At 37.0% G+C, this 18,353-nt stretch overlaps 1 protein-coding gene across 1 annotated transcript in view; it reads right to left on the reverse strand.

The window, feature by feature from the left end:
- Window positions 1-18,281, reverse strand: part of cubn (cubilin (intrinsic factor-cobalamin receptor)) — a gene marked incomplete at its 5' end in the record, with an annotated part of 38,109 nt that extends 19,828 nt beyond the window's left edge. Inside the window, 26 exon segments of the mRNA XM_081352533.1 lie at window positions 1,254-1,441; window positions 2,298-2,454; window positions 2,552-2,733; window positions 3,448-3,608; window positions 3,686-3,872; window positions 4,473-4,603; window positions 4,694-4,919; window positions 5,894-6,059; window positions 6,150-6,328; window positions 7,693-7,849; window positions 7,937-8,127; window positions 8,888-9,050; window positions 9,149-9,330; window positions 10,723-10,957; window positions 11,042-11,160; window positions 11,244-11,430; window positions 11,512-11,636; window positions 12,711-12,806; window positions 13,891-14,022; window positions 14,221-14,389; window positions 15,449-15,575; window positions 15,665-15,768; window positions 15,850-15,951; window positions 16,064-16,192; window positions 17,869-17,998; window positions 18,163-18,281. Coding sequence (XP_081208659.1) covers window positions 1,254-1,441; window positions 2,298-2,454; window positions 2,552-2,733; window positions 3,448-3,608; window positions 3,686-3,872; window positions 4,473-4,603; window positions 4,694-4,919; window positions 5,894-6,059; window positions 6,150-6,328; window positions 7,693-7,849; window positions 7,937-8,127; window positions 8,888-9,050; window positions 9,149-9,330; window positions 10,723-10,957; window positions 11,042-11,160; window positions 11,244-11,430; window positions 11,512-11,636; window positions 12,711-12,806; window positions 13,891-14,022; window positions 14,221-14,389; window positions 15,449-15,575; window positions 15,665-15,768; window positions 15,850-15,951; window positions 16,064-16,192; window positions 17,869-17,998; window positions 18,163-18,281 — 4,044 coding nt within the window.
- Window positions 18,282-18,353: the final 72 nt, after the last annotated feature.

Genomic DNA, 18,353 nt, shown 5'->3' on the forward strand with positions numbered 1-18,353 from the left:
TGTATATATTGTGTGTGTGTGTGAATGACACATTATTTTTGTATCTGGCTTATTTTGGAATTTATATTTGGAAATAACACACATATATATTTAGTAGTGACCTTTCACAGGAAATGCAACCAATAACTAACCATCAGTAATTCAGACCATCTGTTCTACTGCCTTCGCAACAAAAGTGTGCTGAGCTATTGTTGGCTTGCACACAAAATTTCACATTCCATAAAGTAGCCATCATCACATTTCAAAATATCCAACACAACTGTCTATGTATTTACCCCCAGGATAAAAGCCCATCTATGGAATGAGGTTTTATGAAAACACAGTGTAGGCTCTGAGCTCAGAAAATAACTCCATCTCAACAAAAGGCCCCATGATGTCATCACTGTTTGGATTGCCATGGTGATGAGTGAACTAAGAGGAACTCAAAGGCCCATTGTACATTTGCAAAGGCTCTGCCAGTAAATCAGTGTAGTGTAATTGAATGGCAAACTGTCTAGCATGAATAATACTACTCGACCCCATTCACAGAGAAATAATAAGATAATACAAGCTTGAAAAGACATGTATACTATCCTTGAGTCAGAAAAACAAACTCAGTCTCTCGAAGATTTAAGACAATTCTTATTTTTTTATGGAATATGGCCGTCGCTAATGATGGCAAATGATGATTCAACCAATTCTCGATGTACAAAATCAAGTCCCGTCTTACACTCTTTCTTGTTTGGATGTACGTCACAATAGTGGAGAAAGGTTTCATGCTGACTTTAAGGACAACAAGAACCAGCATTCTCAACCAATTTCATTTACACCAAGTCACATATTTCAAAGCAAAACAAGATTGACTTTTTTTTTTTTTTTGCCTTTTGCAAGATTGATTCTATCCATCAGGAATTTATTTGTATCATGAGTAGTGAGCGTTTCATATCAAAATAGAGCTGGACCAAAGGCCAACGGTCAAATTCACGATCGAAAGCATCTCAAATCTATAATTCTAGACAAGAATCAGCCTGAAAACGATACTATTTGGTTATTGGTATTGGTCCTTCAGAGGCAGAGCAAGTTATTAATTTATTTTGATAATAGATTACAAAGATAAACTTTTTTTTTTTTTTTTTTTAGGATAAGATGCTAACACACCATGTAGAGTAACAAAGTTTACTAATAAAGTCAGTAAAGGCCATTTTGATTTCCAAGTTGACTTAAAGTATCAATGTTGAGTGCCTGTATATTTTAAGATGTGACCATGAACTGACCTTCACATAGTCATAGGAACATCCGAAGCTTTGTTCCACCTCAAAGGTTATAAAAGTGTAGTTGATGGTGTTGCCCATGGAGGCCTGGATGGTCCAGCTGCAGTTGGCACGAGATGGGTAGTTATTGGGGAAGTTCACACTCTCAATCATTCCCCGGCTCCGATTGGCAATCAGCACACCATGGCAAACTACAGGAGAAAAGCCAGTCCTCATTTTAATAATATCATATTAATAATATGAGACGGGAAGAATTATGTAATATCAAGAACTTGGAGAGTATTTTAAACACCAATAAGCGCGGTTTTAAAACTGGTGGCATCTTGCCATAAGGGCTAGAGCTTGATTTGACCCTGCAGTAAAGTTTTAGTGTCTGGGAAACACAGTGGCATGTGACCACTGACAGCCTAAGAAAAGGCAAACGACTAAAAGAATGCACAAAACAAGATAAATAGCACTGTGCTGAGCTCTAAACTGTGACATTTCACCTCCACAAACATAATTAAAAAAAAAGACAAAAAAAGAGAGATCCGAAAAAGTCAGTGTCCTCTGGGTGAACTTAACCGCCAAGTACAAACACAGGAGCATTGAAGTGCATTATTCATGGATTTAAAACCAAAACCGCAGCACTGCAGTAATCTTTAATTATTCATTTACAAAAAAGCACCATGTTATTTCTAAGTTTTTGGGAATGCACCAAGGTATTCGAAGTATAATTAAAAAAAAACATGGAATCCATTGTAAAATTTATATTCTCATTCAGTATGTTTGTCTTGTTTACCATCAAATCTACCCAGACCTTAATATATTGCCCTGTTAGTACATGATCAACAAGATTCGCTTCACCTGTGACTAGTTATAATTAGGTTTTGGCTCATTAGTGTTTGTTCCAAAGTATAAATACATTTAAAAAATCCACTGATAACATCTCTCTACCATGGTACTGCCATAATACTTCTTTTGTAAGAGTTTTGTAAGAGACTTTTGCAACAAAGTCATGCCGTTACTTGGGTTTTCTGGGCTTATGGGCCTTTGGGTGTCACTCACTGGTTTGGTAGTTAGCCAGAAATCCTCCTGTGTGGATGATGCTGTCTGTACGTAGTTTCACATACATGTTCTCTCTGGAGGAATTGATGGGAGGTGGAATCTGATTTCCACACAGCTTGGCAAGCTGAACAGCATTGGTGTTGTTGCCATCATACACCTGGTAAAACATACACATCAGGGATGGATTTAAACTTAATATCTTGTATAGAGAACTACAACTGTGTAGTAAATTGTCTAATTCATTGTTCTCTAACCGCCAAGTAGTCGTAGAAGCAGTCGATAGAGTCCTCCAGGTGAAAGTCTCCAAAGCTGAGCACGACCCTGCTTCCAGCACTGGTTTTGATGTGCCAGTAGCATTCAGCGTTGGCGTGATAGGGCAGGGGGTAGTTGGGGGAGGTGAAACCTCCGACGCTTGTGGTCAATGTCCCACCACAACCTATGACAGAGATGGCATAATATAGTCCACTGACCATCTGGTGCAAATTACACATAAAACTGGAACGCAAACCTTATGTTCCAATCAAATTGCTATGCAATTTCTGGGTTTTAATCAGTCAAAATTGTGTGTACCAGGTACGCAGGTTGATATTAGTGGTTGATATGAGGAAGAAATATATGCTGGGTTTGCAAGGTTTATTCCATTAAATATTTTAAAGATATTCCGATTTAGTTTTTTTACTTCAGGACTATCATTACTTATACTTTTGGAACAGTGTTGTTATTGTTAACTTAATGTTTACACAACAGCGATGTACTAAAACTTAATTTTTTTTCCTTCACATTTTTCGTGTACAGATGACAACATTTTTAAAATGATCCCCGTTCACACGGATCCACAAAAAGTTACAAATATTATATTATAAATATTATTAAATATTCTAAATGACGAAAAAAGCCAAATAGACATATAAAACAAAAACATAAAAATAACAAAAGCACATAAAAAAATACTAAAACTATTAAAAATCGTTTTCTTTATTGAAATAAAGCTGAAATAAAATTAAAATAGTAGATTAAAAACTTTAAACAAAAAATATAAATGTCTTGGCACTAACTGAAACTAAGTTAAAGTACTAAAATTACAAGAAATATTGCATTATAAATATTGTAAAATATTCAATATTATAAATTATTCAAAATAAATAATTACCTGTCTGTGTGCCATCCCAGTGGGCTTTAAACCCCCTATAGGTGAGCGTATGGTCGGATCGGAATTTTAGCCACAGCCTGTTGCTATGGGATACTATTATGGGTGGACCATTAGTTCCACAATAATGACCAATCAGGGGGGATGTTTCATAGCCTCCATCTCTGTAAAAGAAAGAAAAGTGTTTTAAAACCATAAAGTGACCAAATCATTGACCCAAGACACTGGATGAGTCCCTCACCTGATCTCTAAATAGTCAAAACCGCAGGAACTGAATCCCTCCAGCTCGAAGTCTGTGATGTTCAGCATGATCTGCATGTTGACTTCCACAATGATTCTATAGACACACTCCCGACTGGTGGGGTAATTGTCAGGGTAGTTGGGTGAGCTGAACTCCCCGGTAGGTGACCTAAACACCTCACTGCAATCTGCATGGGCAAAAACATAGATTTAATGACAATGAAATGAAATATTTTACATATGTAGCATATAATATAACAATAAAATCTTAAATATATGTAATAAGGTCCTGTGAGGCACGACATTTAGCCTATGTTCACACTGTCAGTCCAAATCGGATTATTTTGCAACAACAGAGACTTGTTTCTGCAATGACTTTCAGCATATATTCCTATACCTAGTACATGGAGCGAGAAAGTGACATAAAACCATGCAAAATCCGATCAGATTGGTCAGACTGAAACGGATTTCCAGAAACGCGATTTGAATAGGATTTCAAACCAAATATGAATGTAGCTCAAAACAGATTCGTAAAAATGTCATTTCATGTGATTTTTTGCCATTCACACTTGCTAAATATGATCGGATACCAATCGCATATGCACAAAAATCTGATTTGGACTGATAGTCTGAATGAGGCTTTAGTCTCTACATGCAGCAGAATCACAATAAAGCTCACTTGACTTGACTTAAAAAGGCCACCTAAACCCAAGCTTCCCAATGAGACCAGTACTTTCATGGATTTTCAAATTGGATTTTCATATCCAGTTACTGCAAAAAAATTATACCTGTGCTCGCATCAATGGAGACATAGTCGGCAGAAAAGCCTTCCGCAGACAGACTGGAGTCAGAGACCAGCAGGACGGTCATCAGACTATCAGTGCTGGTTAGAGATGGAGGAACTGACCGCCCACAGAACCTGAGCACAAAATAAGCAACATTATCCAGCATATTCATTTACACATCTTTAATTAAGTGTCCTCAAATGTCAAGCTTTTTGGATTCTGACCTGCCTAGAAGAGTGCCAGTCAGCACTGTGCCATTATCATAGACATCCACATAGTCATATGCGCAGTTAGTGTGATACTCCAGGTTGAAGGTTGTGAATGACAGACGGATGATGTTGCCGGGCGGAATGGAGATGTACCAGGTACAATTGGCTCCATGAGGGTATTCCGTGGGATGACCTGGGCTGGTGAATGAACCCGTTGGTTCAGTGAAAGTCTCTCCACAACCTGTGAAAAAGATCAATTAATTTCGAAATGGTTCCCATACATTTTTTTTTATGGGAATCAAACCCAAAACCTTTCGGTTTCCTGTTCTACTGCCAAACATAAGCATAAACACAGTAAACTCAACTCACAGTTGATTGGCATGTTGCTAATCTAACAGCTAAATACAAGCAAGCACAATGACAGTCAACTTTTTTAATTAGATTGAACCACTTTTCACTATTGAACGAAATATAAGCATATTTATAATAGAGACATCTGCCATCTTGGATTAACTTTTTGACTTCTGGGATTGCCTACTATGCAAATACATGCCAAAAAAGCATTTCAGAAGGCAGCATAATATTGCCTAAACTGTAAAAAATAAAATACTGTAACAAGTGGCACAATAAAAACCCGCTAACTGCAAGTTACATTACCATATTCAGTGAAAAATTGTAAAATTGCAGTATATGTAATTTTACTATAAAATACTATCAAAGTTATTAATTACCATATAATTTATGGTGAAAACAGTAAAAGGCATTACCCATCACATACTTTTTTTTTTTTTAAATAGTGTTGTTTCCTCTTATTTTTGTTATTAGTAATGTACATTAAGGTGTTTTGTGTTTTTTTTGTGTAAACTGTGTTACCCTGATAGTCTTTTTGTGTATGACCCTGTGCACAATCTATACTGTAGCGGTATATGAATATTGTCAATGTTTTATGGACAGGCCATTTACGATTAACTCTGATTCATTGTTTGGCTTTCTATTGTGCCACCTGATATATTAATATTATGTCACTTAAAATATACGGTAAAGGATTAAAATATACAGGCATCCCGTAATACTGTAAACATTGCCACCACATAGTTTATGGTGAATTTTGAGAACATGCCTGCTTAGTCTAGATAGGCTACTCATTAGGTAGTATATACAGTACAATATATTTAATATACAAACTTTATTCAAAAGAACAAAAATATAGTTTACCTTGCTCTGCGGACGCAAACTCAGCAGTGAAACCATGGTTGGAGACACTTGAATCGGTTTTGAATTGGATGAACATGGACTTCTGGGTGGACTCCAGCATGGGAGGCATGTTAATTCCACAATATCGACCAATCAGAGGGGAGCTAGCGCTGGGACCATCTCTCACCTGAGCGAGCAGAGAGTGAAGTTTCAGAAGAAATGCACAGTGAAATTTGTATTTTGACTGAATAGGATTAGCACAACGCTAACATTGTACCTCCACATAATCGAAGGCGCATGTGCTGCTTCCCTCGACGTCAAAGGTGAGGAAGTTGAGAGTGACCACAAAGCCCTCGGGTTGGTTAATGACCCACTCACACACTTTGTTGTGGGGGTATGGGTCAGGGTGCATGGGAGTGCGGATCTGACCGGTTCCAGAGAGCGTTCCTCCGCAAGCTAGCATAAACAGTTAAACTCTGAGATCATGTCTATACTGGACGGGGTACATTATTTATCGTACAAAAATTTATGACAGTTAAAGCAAAAGCAGAAGCATATTCATTGACTTTAACATTTCTAACAATTTTAACATTTCAAATCCAATTCTAGACTAGACAGGACACAGTAAGTAAGGTAAACTGCCAGGAAGTGTGTTTTCCTTGAACCGTACATAGCTCTGTCAACCGAATTGCACATATTGAGAAAAATTAAAGATAATTCTTATCATCAACAGTCTTATGTATATGAGAAGATGCATTTTAAGTCCAAAACATGCTCTGCACAAGCACTAATTCGGTAACACTTTATTTTACACAGTGTCCTTGTTAAACATGTTACATGTAGTTACTATGTAATTACTATAAATTGTGCATAATTACATGCAACTAACTTAAACCACACCTTAATCCTAACCCTATAGTACATGTATGTAGTTAATTATTACTCAGTACTTTAGTTTTAAGGTGTCCTTGTTACAGTGTAATTATACATGTAAGTACTGAGTAATATTAATTAACTAAATGTACTTACTATAAGGTTTTGGTTGGATTAGGGTTTGGTTTTGGGTTAGTTGCATGTAATTATGCAGAACATGTATTTGAAATGTATTTATAGTTATTATTATAGTAACTACATGTAACACATGTAACAAGTGTAACCAAATTGTGTAACCGTGTAAAATTCTTTAATTACATATCATTGCGTAACAGAATTCTTAGTGTAACGCAGATATGCATTACATTCTCAGTGATAAATTGAGCGTCTCAACAATATTTTGAAGACATTAGCATACCAAAATGGTGAAGCATCAGTTTAGCTAAATGCAAACTATTTTTAAGTTTTGATTTTGTAATGTTTAACCAGAATGTCATAACTGGACCTTCCAGTGAAAACAACAGACTTCGCTCTGGTGACGTATGCAGGATTACTCCAAAAATGTTGTGCACTTAAACGTTCATCTACCTTCAGTTTTGAGTGCAATGCGCACATTTCAAACACCAATCAAAAACTGAATAATAGAACAACGTAAAAAAAATATATATTTTTGGATAATCCGTTACACTCAAATGTGCGTCACAATACGTAAGAAAAGATCTGTCACTACTTCCATTTCATTGTGACTTTAATGGCACAAACATTATAAATTTAATATGGGACTGCATGCTTGCAATGTGTTAGCAAAGCATTCATGTGTTTGCTTGCATAGAGTATGTTTTTGGCCATACTGCTTTTACTCTTTTGCTTAACATTTCATAAAAGTGACATTTGGCATTCAGTGGGCGTCATAAGCTTTACATAAAAAGGGTGTTTCATTGTCTCACCAATTTCATACATGGCCCTGAAGCCAGCACGGGACACAGAGCTGTCAGACTTGAAGCGGATCCAGAGTCCATTAGTGATGGACAATATTGGTGCTGGCAGGGTACTTCCACAGTACTTCCCAATGAGTGGGCCGGCTTCACCCGTCCCGTCTCGAACCTGAGAGATTTGATAGATAAGGCGACATGATAAGATCAAAATGCTACTTACTGTTCCTCTCATCCACATTAATTACACAGATCATACCTCCACAAAATCAAAAAGACAGCCACTATGATTCTCCAGGTCCATGTGGGTGAAGTTGAGCGCCACTAATTCACTGCGTGGCTGTCTGATGATATAAATGCACTGCCTATCGTGAGCATAGTTATTAGGCCAGTTTGGAGAGATGATGATGCCTTCTGTGTCTGTAAAGACGCCTCCACAGCCTGGGTCAGCTGATGGCACACAAAGTAAATTGCATTACACTCAAGCAATTTGTCCCAATATTGTGAGACAGTTGGCTTTGCCCATATGAACCTCTCATTGGACCTAGGATCATGTTCCACTCTGAGTTTACAACATTTAGAATGTGACTCCTGACTTTTAATATCTATATAACTCCAATAAACTGCTTTATGAGCATTTAAAAGTACAGTATTCTACTGATGGATCTGTTAAAATGAACCATAACTCAGTTACTGGAATTACTGCTAATGCATTACAAACACAACACATCATTTACATACTGTAAGAAGTAAATGCAAAAAAGAAAAAAGTGTCATAAAATTCAACAGTGGGTCCCGTTCAAAAGTTTGGGATCAATACTTTTATTCAATAAGGACTCATTAAATGCAGCGAGAGTAAAGACATTGATAATGTTACCAAAATTTCCATTTCAAATGAATGCTGTTCTTTTGAACTTTCTAATCTTTGAAGAATCCTGAAAAAAGGCATAACGTTTTCACAAACATATTAAGCAGGCACAACTGTTTTCAACATTGATAATAATAAGAAATGTTTCTTGAACATCAAATCATCATATTAAAATGATTTCTGAAGGATCATGTGACACTGAAGACTGGAGTAATGAAGCTGAAAATTCATATATTTTGCCAGCTTTGCCAAATCCAAACTTTTAAATGGTAGCATACAGGTATATTATCATATGTCTGACAATCCCCCGTCTTGTGTTTTGATGGAATGGACTTTACTTACATTGTGAGGTAGTATATGTAATATGAAATCCCCGATCACTGATGCTGAAATCAGAGTGAAAGCGGATCCAGGCAGATGGTCCCGTCGTCTGTAGAGGTGGGGGCGACGCTGTACTGCAGTATTTTCCCAGAACTGTGTCCTCTGGAAGCAGTCCATCTCTGATCTGTAAAATAGAGCAGGAAACTGAAGAATTTTAACACATACGCACAGAAAACAGTTCAAATTTTCATGTAGATCCAGGATGCAACAAGCTTTGCGTACCTCCAGGTAGTCAAAGTTACAGTTATCATGGTGCTCCAGACTGAGGGTGCCAAAAGCGAATGTGATGAGCAGACCAGGGTTCACATTCACTGTCCAATAACAGTCCCGGTTAGGTGGATAATTACCTGGGTAACCGGGTGACTTGATGTCACCATATGTATTGGTCAACTCCCCACCGCACACTGAAAAAAAAAAAAAAAAAAAAAGGAGTAGTGGAATGAGATCAGATTCATGCTAATGCAAATATTTGCTATTATCCCAAGGTTGGAAATCATTTGCACCAATCAGGTGAGGTCATATTTACCATTGTTCGGCGAATTTGTTCCAGTCATTTTAATAGAAAACCATGTGATTGGGGATTTTGCATAAAGACGAAAGATTTCCCAATGCATATTTCATAATGGGATCTATTTGAAAACCTAGATTCACCATGTTGACCGACAGAAAGCTGCTTGGTTTGAAGGTGACTTCTGTCTGAGCTGTGCTTCATTCAATTGCTACATTACTGACTGTTGACTGAACCGCAAAAATCTAGCAAAAAATTCGCAAATTTTCAAGGACCTTTTATGTTTTTTACATTCTCAAGTCTGCAAAGTTACAAAGCACAAGTCCATTCCAAAAGGAACTACTCTTCACATAAGTGCGCACTGTTTCTGAACTCCCTGAAATGCCTTGATTGTAGACTTGAGTTATTTTCCGGAAAGAAAACAGAAACGAAATAGGGATGCGTTTCCCTAACCCTAACCCAACTATGGTCGCAAGTTCCATCAATACCAACACAACTCAAAAGAACTTGCGTCCATAGCTGGCTTTGGGAAACACATCCTTATTTAGTTTCTGTCACCCCTCCTTCCGAATAGAGCAGTGTGCTCTGATTGGTCGACTGGACCAGTGTGTTGTGATTGGTCAACCGGCTAACTATGCTTTTGGTAAACGCACACCTCAGTGTTATTCGCAGACTGGGAAGAGAAGTGCTAGCCTGACTAAGTCAGACTTCGTACTTCCGCTTAATTTCATTTCGCTTCTGTACTCAGTCTGAGACAGCGTCATAGCTTTCCGTTTTCCTCCGGCCTGAAAACAGCCGGGCCAATCAACGAACAGAAGGCGGGCTGAGAGCCGTGACGTAGACACTGATTGTACCGTGGATGCGTAGATTTACTTCACATAATCTGCAAAAGTCGTTCACAGCCATGTTCACTTCGGTATTTCGCTCGATGGTTTTGTTTTCGCATCATACATGTGTTTACAGTGGAAGTTAGATGCGGCTGAGCCTGCGCATAACACACGCCATAACCAAACGTTATGTGATTGGCTTACGGGTAACCAATGATTTTAAACTTCAGACAAGCGACCCCCCGCGAGAGAGAAAACACTTCTCTATTATGCCATTCCAGACTCTGTCTACGAAGCAAAGCGAAGTAGCAGAGTTTGGTATTACCAGGCTAGAGAAGTGCTGCAACATATCAAATATGTGAAAAATAATGGGTTTTTTTGGAACTTTCAAGCATGAAAACCTATTCTAAAATCAAAACTTTGTAAAAGATATGGCTTCTTTAAGGGCATTCTTTGTTTACCTGGTGCCTGGGATTGCCAGGCGACGGTGAAGCCGCGTCCACTGACTGAATGATCAGAGCGGAACCAGAAGTACAGAGAATTATGAGAGCTGAAGAGTTCGGCTGGGGCGCCAGTGCCGCAGTATTTCCCAATCACGTAAGCGGAGGCAGTCTCGCCATCGTGGACCTGCAGGAAATCGAAGTTGCAGGAGGCGCTGTTCTCGATGTCGAAGAACGGGAAGGTAATCCGCAGAATCTGGAAAGAACAACAGAATACTGACTACAAGCACAAAGCCAAGTAGCCCGGGTTTTGAAAAGGTTCACTGATAACTTTACTAACCTTGCTAGGGTCGGTTCTGATGACCCATGCACAGCTGACCTGGTGGTCATAATCACCCGTTCCAGGATTTGTAGGGTAACTGAAAGTGCCAGCTGGACTTTCCAAAACTCCTCCACACTCTAATGCACATTAAAGGTCATGATGTCACCATATGAAAAAACATATACCATCACTTACTAACTCACTTGTGTAACAAACACACCTTGCTGTGGAGTTTGGCACAGCGGACCCGTCCACTGGGAGGTGCAGGTACAGGTGTAGCCGTTGATGCCATCAGTGCAGGTTCCTCCGTTTTGGCAGGGATTGCTAGAGCACTCGTTCACGTTCTGATCGCAATTCTGACCCGCCCAGCCCGGGTCACAGCGACAGATGTAGCCACTGGCTGTATTCTTGGGAGATCAAGACAAAAAAAAAATGCCGGCTACTGCATTTTGGGAAGTTATAAGAGATTGCTAGAGATGAACACTAACCTCGCACTGGCCATTTACACAAGGATTACTAGTGCCACAAACGTCGCTGATCTGAGTACAACCCGTAGGTCCATAACCATTACCCACGTAACCAGGAGGACAGGTGCATGATGGGATAATACTTCCTGGAAGGAGACCAAAAATTAACCCATTTACGATCTAAATCAGAAATTATTCTTCTACTCAAATTTATTTTGCATCAACATGTGGAAAGATTGATTTTGCCAATGATAGAGAAGATGAGACAAAATAAATGTGCATCCTGACCACATAAATATATGGCTGACGAGAATATTAAGAGAAAACATTACAATATATTACACACACATATGAACAACATATGTTTTTGAAGAAGAAAAAATATAATAATTTCAAACAATATAATATGAGATGTACAACAAAAGTAGTATTAAAATGTGTCAAATTGCACAAAATGGCGCTCAGTGAACTTGAACATCATGTACTAGACAGAATGTACAGTATATGTGATGTTGTGATGAATACATAATGCACTAAAACGTGAATAAACTCTATATAATAAACAATGAATAAACTCTAAAACAAAGAATTCATAAGAATTCTATTAAAATAGTGAACATGATCAAGTTTTTGGGGTCGTGATATTGTTGTTTTTGATTAATATTGATGTTAAAAAAAGTAGTTTGTAATTAGTTCATTTTTATGAGTTAGTTTTGTATTTTATGATTTGATTCTGTGATTGATTAACATTTTAAAATAATAAAGTTAAGTGACAATGGTTTTATTTGGGGTAACACTTTATTTCAATAGTCCTCTTTAGACATTTACTGTTTATAAGTAACTTTGCAAGTAATCAGAGTTAGTTGACATGTAGTTGCAAAGTAGTTAGTTTAATGTCTAAAGTGGACTCAAAATAAAGTGTAACCTAATTTTGCGCTTTTTTGTCAAAAAATAATGTTATCTACTAAAATTAAAAGTCATTTTTATCAGAGTAAAATTGACTAAAATTAATGAATATGACAAGATATAAAACAAAAATGAAAAACCAAGTAAAATCGGACAGAGATAGCAATAATGTCTTTTATATCAGGAGGTGACATTGCAACAAAGTTTAACACCTTTTTTATTACTCCTGTTATAACATAAATGCTACTGGTCATGCGCTGCTATAAAGGATAACTGCAGTAAAGTAGTGGATTTGTGTTAGTATGCATGTGTACCTGGAGTGGAAGCACAGGTGGCCAGAGGGTAACATCCTCCATTGTTGGAGGAGCAGATGTTGGCTTGAGTGCAAGTCTTCCCGTCTCCCTCATAGCCTGAGGACACACACATGGGGTCAGCAGCAGTCTTATCTTACATTTAATGGCTATTTTAGCTCGATCATTTCGGTGTGTCTGGTCTTTCTCTGCAATCTAGCAGTCAATTGAGACTTGTAAAGCTGAATGTATTAGCAGGACTAGCAGACAGCACTGTCCTCAATGAACCCAGTAAATGCATCTCTCCACCTCTAGCTGTCCATCTCCATCTCTCCCAGAGGGAATATAATGAAATTTCAGCTCATGCAAGCATCTGTCTCTTATTTGAAACGTACTACTGTGAGCAAAAAACATGATTCAGCAGGATTTTACAAGCCAGCCTGTGCTGTAAGCAGGACAGAGGAACAACAAACATATGAAATGTAGGTTTCATTTTCCTAGCCATCTCTAGCGGGACATTATGAAGCAAAAGTGAATAAAAAAAAAAGTCAAGACCAATAGAACAACCTCAAAAGTTTGATTCTAAAGATTTAGATATTAAATGCATAGTTCACCAAGAACGTTTCTCACATAAAGCCATTATATGGCCTCAGAAGACTTGCAAATAAAGTGCACAAGACTAGTTTTATGGTGAATTTTTTTAAGAGTAACGCCCAGTTCTCAAAAAAACAAAACAAAAAAGCACCTTTTGTGTTCCACAGATAAGGGTTTCAAACAACATAACACCATTCAAAAGTTTGGGGTCAGAAATTGAGCTTTTTTTGTGTGTATGCATTAAATTTATCAAAAATGACTATTACAAGAAATAAAATGCAGTCCTGTTTTCAACACTGATAAAAATAAGAAATGTTTCTTGGGCAGCAAATCAGCATATTAAAATGATTTCTGAAGGATCATGTGACACTGAAGACTGGAGTAATGATGCTGAAAATTCAGCTTTGAATCACAATAATAAATTACATTTTAGAATATATTAAAATAAAAAACAGTTATGTTGATTTATCTTGATTTTCAACACTGAGAGATCATACCGACCCCAAACTTTTTAACAGTAGTGCACGAATTTTCATTTTTGGGTGAACTATTCTCGTTTAGACAACAGGTCTTATTTTAAATTGCATGAGAATAAGGATGTGAGCTAAACCTGGAGGACACTGTCCGCAGTGGAAGGAGCCCATGGTGTTGAGACAAGGCACCGAAGGGGAAGTGGAACAGCCTCCATTGTTTGTGGCACATTCATCGACATCCTGGCAGCTGTAACCATTACCCTGCCATCCTGGGGGACACATTTGTTTGACTTCATGAAAAGATGTTCTTGATAAAAATCTGCTAGTCAGCCAAATGCCTTCAAATGTAAATGCATTCATAATCTTTTACATAAACTATCAAAAAAAAAGGCATAAGTAATTGGCATCATGGATATTGACATTATTGTAATAATCATATGTGATGTGGCTCAGCTGAGTGGTCTTACCTGCAGGGCAGGCGCCGCAGTAGAACGAGCCCAGAGTGTTGAAGCACTCCACAGGGGGGTTTGTGGAGCAGGGCTTGTTCTGGAGACTGCACTCATCAATATCAGCTGTGCACGCTGACACTCCGGGTGGAGACATCCATCCAGCATCACAGATGCACTTATACTTGGGCTGAAAAGAGGCAAAAAAGGGACGCACGTTGTTCCAAAGCCATATGACTTTGTTATGTAGAAGGAGATATTAAGCAGGATGTTCACACTGCTCTTTATACGTCTAATGAAAGTGAATGGAGACCAAAATGCTAAAGAAAACCCAAAAACAACAACAAAACTCTGTGTACTGTATATATGACTCGTGTGCAGGATTCCTAAGTCACATATATGACACTATGTTTGGAGTCAGTAAAATGTTATTATTATCACAATAGTAAAGACATTTATTTAAAAGATTTCCATTTCCAATAAATGTAGTTCTTTTAGACGTTCTATTCGTCAAAGAATCCTGCAAAAATGTATCAGTTTCCACAAAAACATTAAGCAGGACAACTTTTTTTGATAATAATATTATAATATTGATAATATCAAGAAATGAGAATGATTTCTGAAGGATCATGTAAGTAATGATGATGAAAATTCAGCTTTCCCATCACAGAAATAAATTCCATTTAAAACTATATTAAAAAAGAAAGATATTTTAAATTGAAATAGTATTTCACAATATTACTGTTTTTACTGTATTTTTTATCAAATAAATGCAGCCTTGGTGAGCATAACAGACTTCTTTCAAAAACGTTAATACTGAATGTAATTCTGTCTTTTGAATAGTAGCTCGTATGATAACTTTTTTGTGAAGACCAGACAGAAATTTTAGTCTATTCCTCCAATTTAAGCTATTATAATAGTCAAATAAACAAATGTTATGGTGCTCTTTGACATTTTTGGAGACTGGAATTGGAAAATGGTAACATGATCATCCTGTTAAACAGTCAGTGCCTTAAATTTTGGCATTTACATCACACAAAACTATTGTATGACTTCAGGAGACTTGGAATACAGCACACAAGTGGTATGGCACCCTCATGACAGCCTTTTTATGATAAACTCTTATAGGTACGAGAGGGAGTACATGATGACTGAATTCCTTCATTTTGGGGTGAGCCATTATCTTTCTCTGTCCAAAAGTGAACTGAAGAGTGCTAAGAATGAATAAATACACATCATTTCGAATCACCTCATTGGGATTGACTCTGTCTGAATCAATGCACAAGCCGTGAACACACAGATCCTGACTTCCGCCTGCACAGTCATCATAGCGAGATGTACAGTGTGGACCGTACCATTCTGGAGAACAGGTACAACTGATAAACAAAAGAAAAGAAAAAAATATGAACATATAAGTCTCATAAAACACTAAAAAACGCAAACAAGACATACAACGGAGGATTACGTGTAAGTTCCGGGTGTATTCACACATGTGGCCCCGTTCTGACAGCCCAGAGGAGTTCCTGCTAACACCTGACACTCATTCACATCTACAGCACACGTGGGACCCTGAAGAGACAATGATCCAAGTGTCAGTCAGAATCACGTATGATCAGGACAGAAGCACAGACGTCTATCTGAGTGACTGACCTGCCAGTTATCAGGACAGAGACAGTGAAAGGCGTCCAACAAGTTCAAGCAGGTTCCTGTGTTCTGACATGGATTGCTGCTGCATGTCTTCCGCTGTACTGTCTATGAAATACAGAATATCATAAAACTGAAATGAAATCGTAAAGGCTGAAATGGAAGGCCTGTAATCACATAAGCAATAAGCCTCGAGTGAATCTGATGATTACAGCAATACCTGTTCTATTGTCTGAACTTTTGACTCGAGTGTAGTCACTCTGGTGTTCAGCTGATTGAGCTGGTTTGTCACTTCCTGAGACGGGCCGCTGTTCTTTATGGTATTGATGTCATCTTTGTTAATTTTGATCTGGAACAGAGATGCACTTGATTAAGCTTTATTACAACTTTTCCCGGGTGCAAAGTGCTTCAGTAACATCCACAAAATGATTGATCTGTGCTAGAATGAAGAAAATTGAATGTAAATGGAATGAAACGAAATTAAACAAAACGAATAAAACAAACAATGAAAAGGAATACAAGTCAAAAAAAAGAAAACATTAAAACAAAATGGAACAGAACAAAGCAACATAACAAAAACAATTAAATATAAACAAAAAATTAAACAAAACGAAAACAAACAAAAACAAAATGCACACAAGACAACAAAACACTAGTAAAAATAAAACAAAAAACATTAAAACAAAATGAACCAAAAATGAAACACAAAAAGACAACGAAACAAAACAATACAAGTAAAAAAATAATAATAACAATAAAAAAAAATATATATATATATATATATATATATATATATATACACAGTGCTATGCATAAGTTTAGACACCCATGCTAAAGTTGACTAAAAAGAGGAATAAAAAATCTTCTTTTGGAAATTGAACTTAATGCCTTAATTTAAATCTCTAAGTATGGTGAAGGCTATGCATGATGTGGGGCTATTTTAATTCCAAAGGCCAAGGGAACTTTATCAGGATGAATAGTATCCTGGATCCATGAAGTAACTGGCCTTTAAAAAAAAAAATCTGCCTGCCTCTATGGGAATTTAACATAGGGGTGTCCAAACTTATGCACCCTGTATTTTAAGGAAGAGCATTTATTTATTTACGATACATTATTCATTCACAAAGAAAATTGGTGTCCTTAAAGGTTTGATTTTTCCTCATTTTTTAAATTAAGGCATTAAGTTCAATTTCCAAAAGATGATTTTTTATTCCTCTTTTTAGTCAACTTTTGCATGGGTGTCTAAACTTATGCATAGCACTGTATATATATATATATATATATATTTTTTTTTTATTATTATTATTATTAAACAAGCAAGACAACAAACACAATTAAATATAAACAAAAAATAAAAACAAAACAAAATCAAACAAACTAAAATCCCCCCCCAAAAAACATATATAAAAACAACCAAACCAAAGCAAACAGAAATAAACACAAAAAGACAATGAAACAAAACAAAAACAAAAAACAAAACAAAAAAACATTAAAACCAAATGAAACAAAAAAAAAGGCAGCAAAAAAAAAAAAAACTATTACATTTAAACACGAACAAAAAAAAACAAAAAAACTGAAACAAAACAAAATTAGCAATACAAAATCAGGTGACACTTTATTTTAAGGTGTCGTTGTTACAGTGCAATTATATATTTAAGTACTGAGTACTATTAAGCAACTACATGTACTTACTAAAGGGTTAGGGTAGGATTAGAATTTGGTTGAGGGTTAGTTGCATGTAATTATGCAGAATTTACTGTTATTACTATGGTAAGTACATGTAACATATGTAACAAGGACACTGTGTTACCCAAAATCAATTAATTTTCAAAAGCATTTTGGGATGTTTTTTTATTTTTATCAAAATCTAATTTCAGATTATGTGAGTGATACTGACATCACTATAGCATCACAACATGCTTGACCAACAGAAATATTCACTTGTATCTTGTAATTATTAGCTCCTCTATTATTAGCCATAGTTTTCCTCTAACAGACAATATCTCATGTTTCAGTCAAACTCACCTGATTAATCTGATGGACGAGGTCTTCTGCTCCCACCTTCAAACTTCCCGTCCCTGAGGTTGTGAAGCGAATGTCTTTGTTGTAGCCAGCAGAGAATGTGAGGTGACCGTTCTCTGATATCATACGAGGCCTGCAAATCAATTACCAGGTAACTTTGGAAGGCACGTCCTCATTTAATTTCTAACTCGCATTAAAATTAATAATTCAAACTTTAGGTGGTCTCAAACCAAAGGCAATATTTTAGTCTTTTCCAGCATCTTCAAGCAAAAACTAATAAAAAAAAAAAAAACTTACTGTTCACTGCTGATGTCCCGTTTTTGTCTGTTGTGGGGTTGACCGCCACTGTCACACTGCAGTCCAGAGAGGAAGATGAGAAAGATGAAGGGCCAGGAGAAGCTCAGTGTCCATGCCATGCTGAGAGAGCTCGTCCCAGGATGCTCATCAGACACTGTACTGAAACTTCACACCAAGATCTGCCTAAAGCC

Source organism: Scardinius erythrophthalmus (assembly GCF_964197995.2).
Source record: "Scardinius erythrophthalmus genome assembly, chromosome: 22".
Classification (NCBI taxonomy): Eukaryota; Metazoa; Chordata; class Actinopteri; order Cypriniformes; family Leuciscidae; genus Scardinius; species Scardinius erythrophthalmus.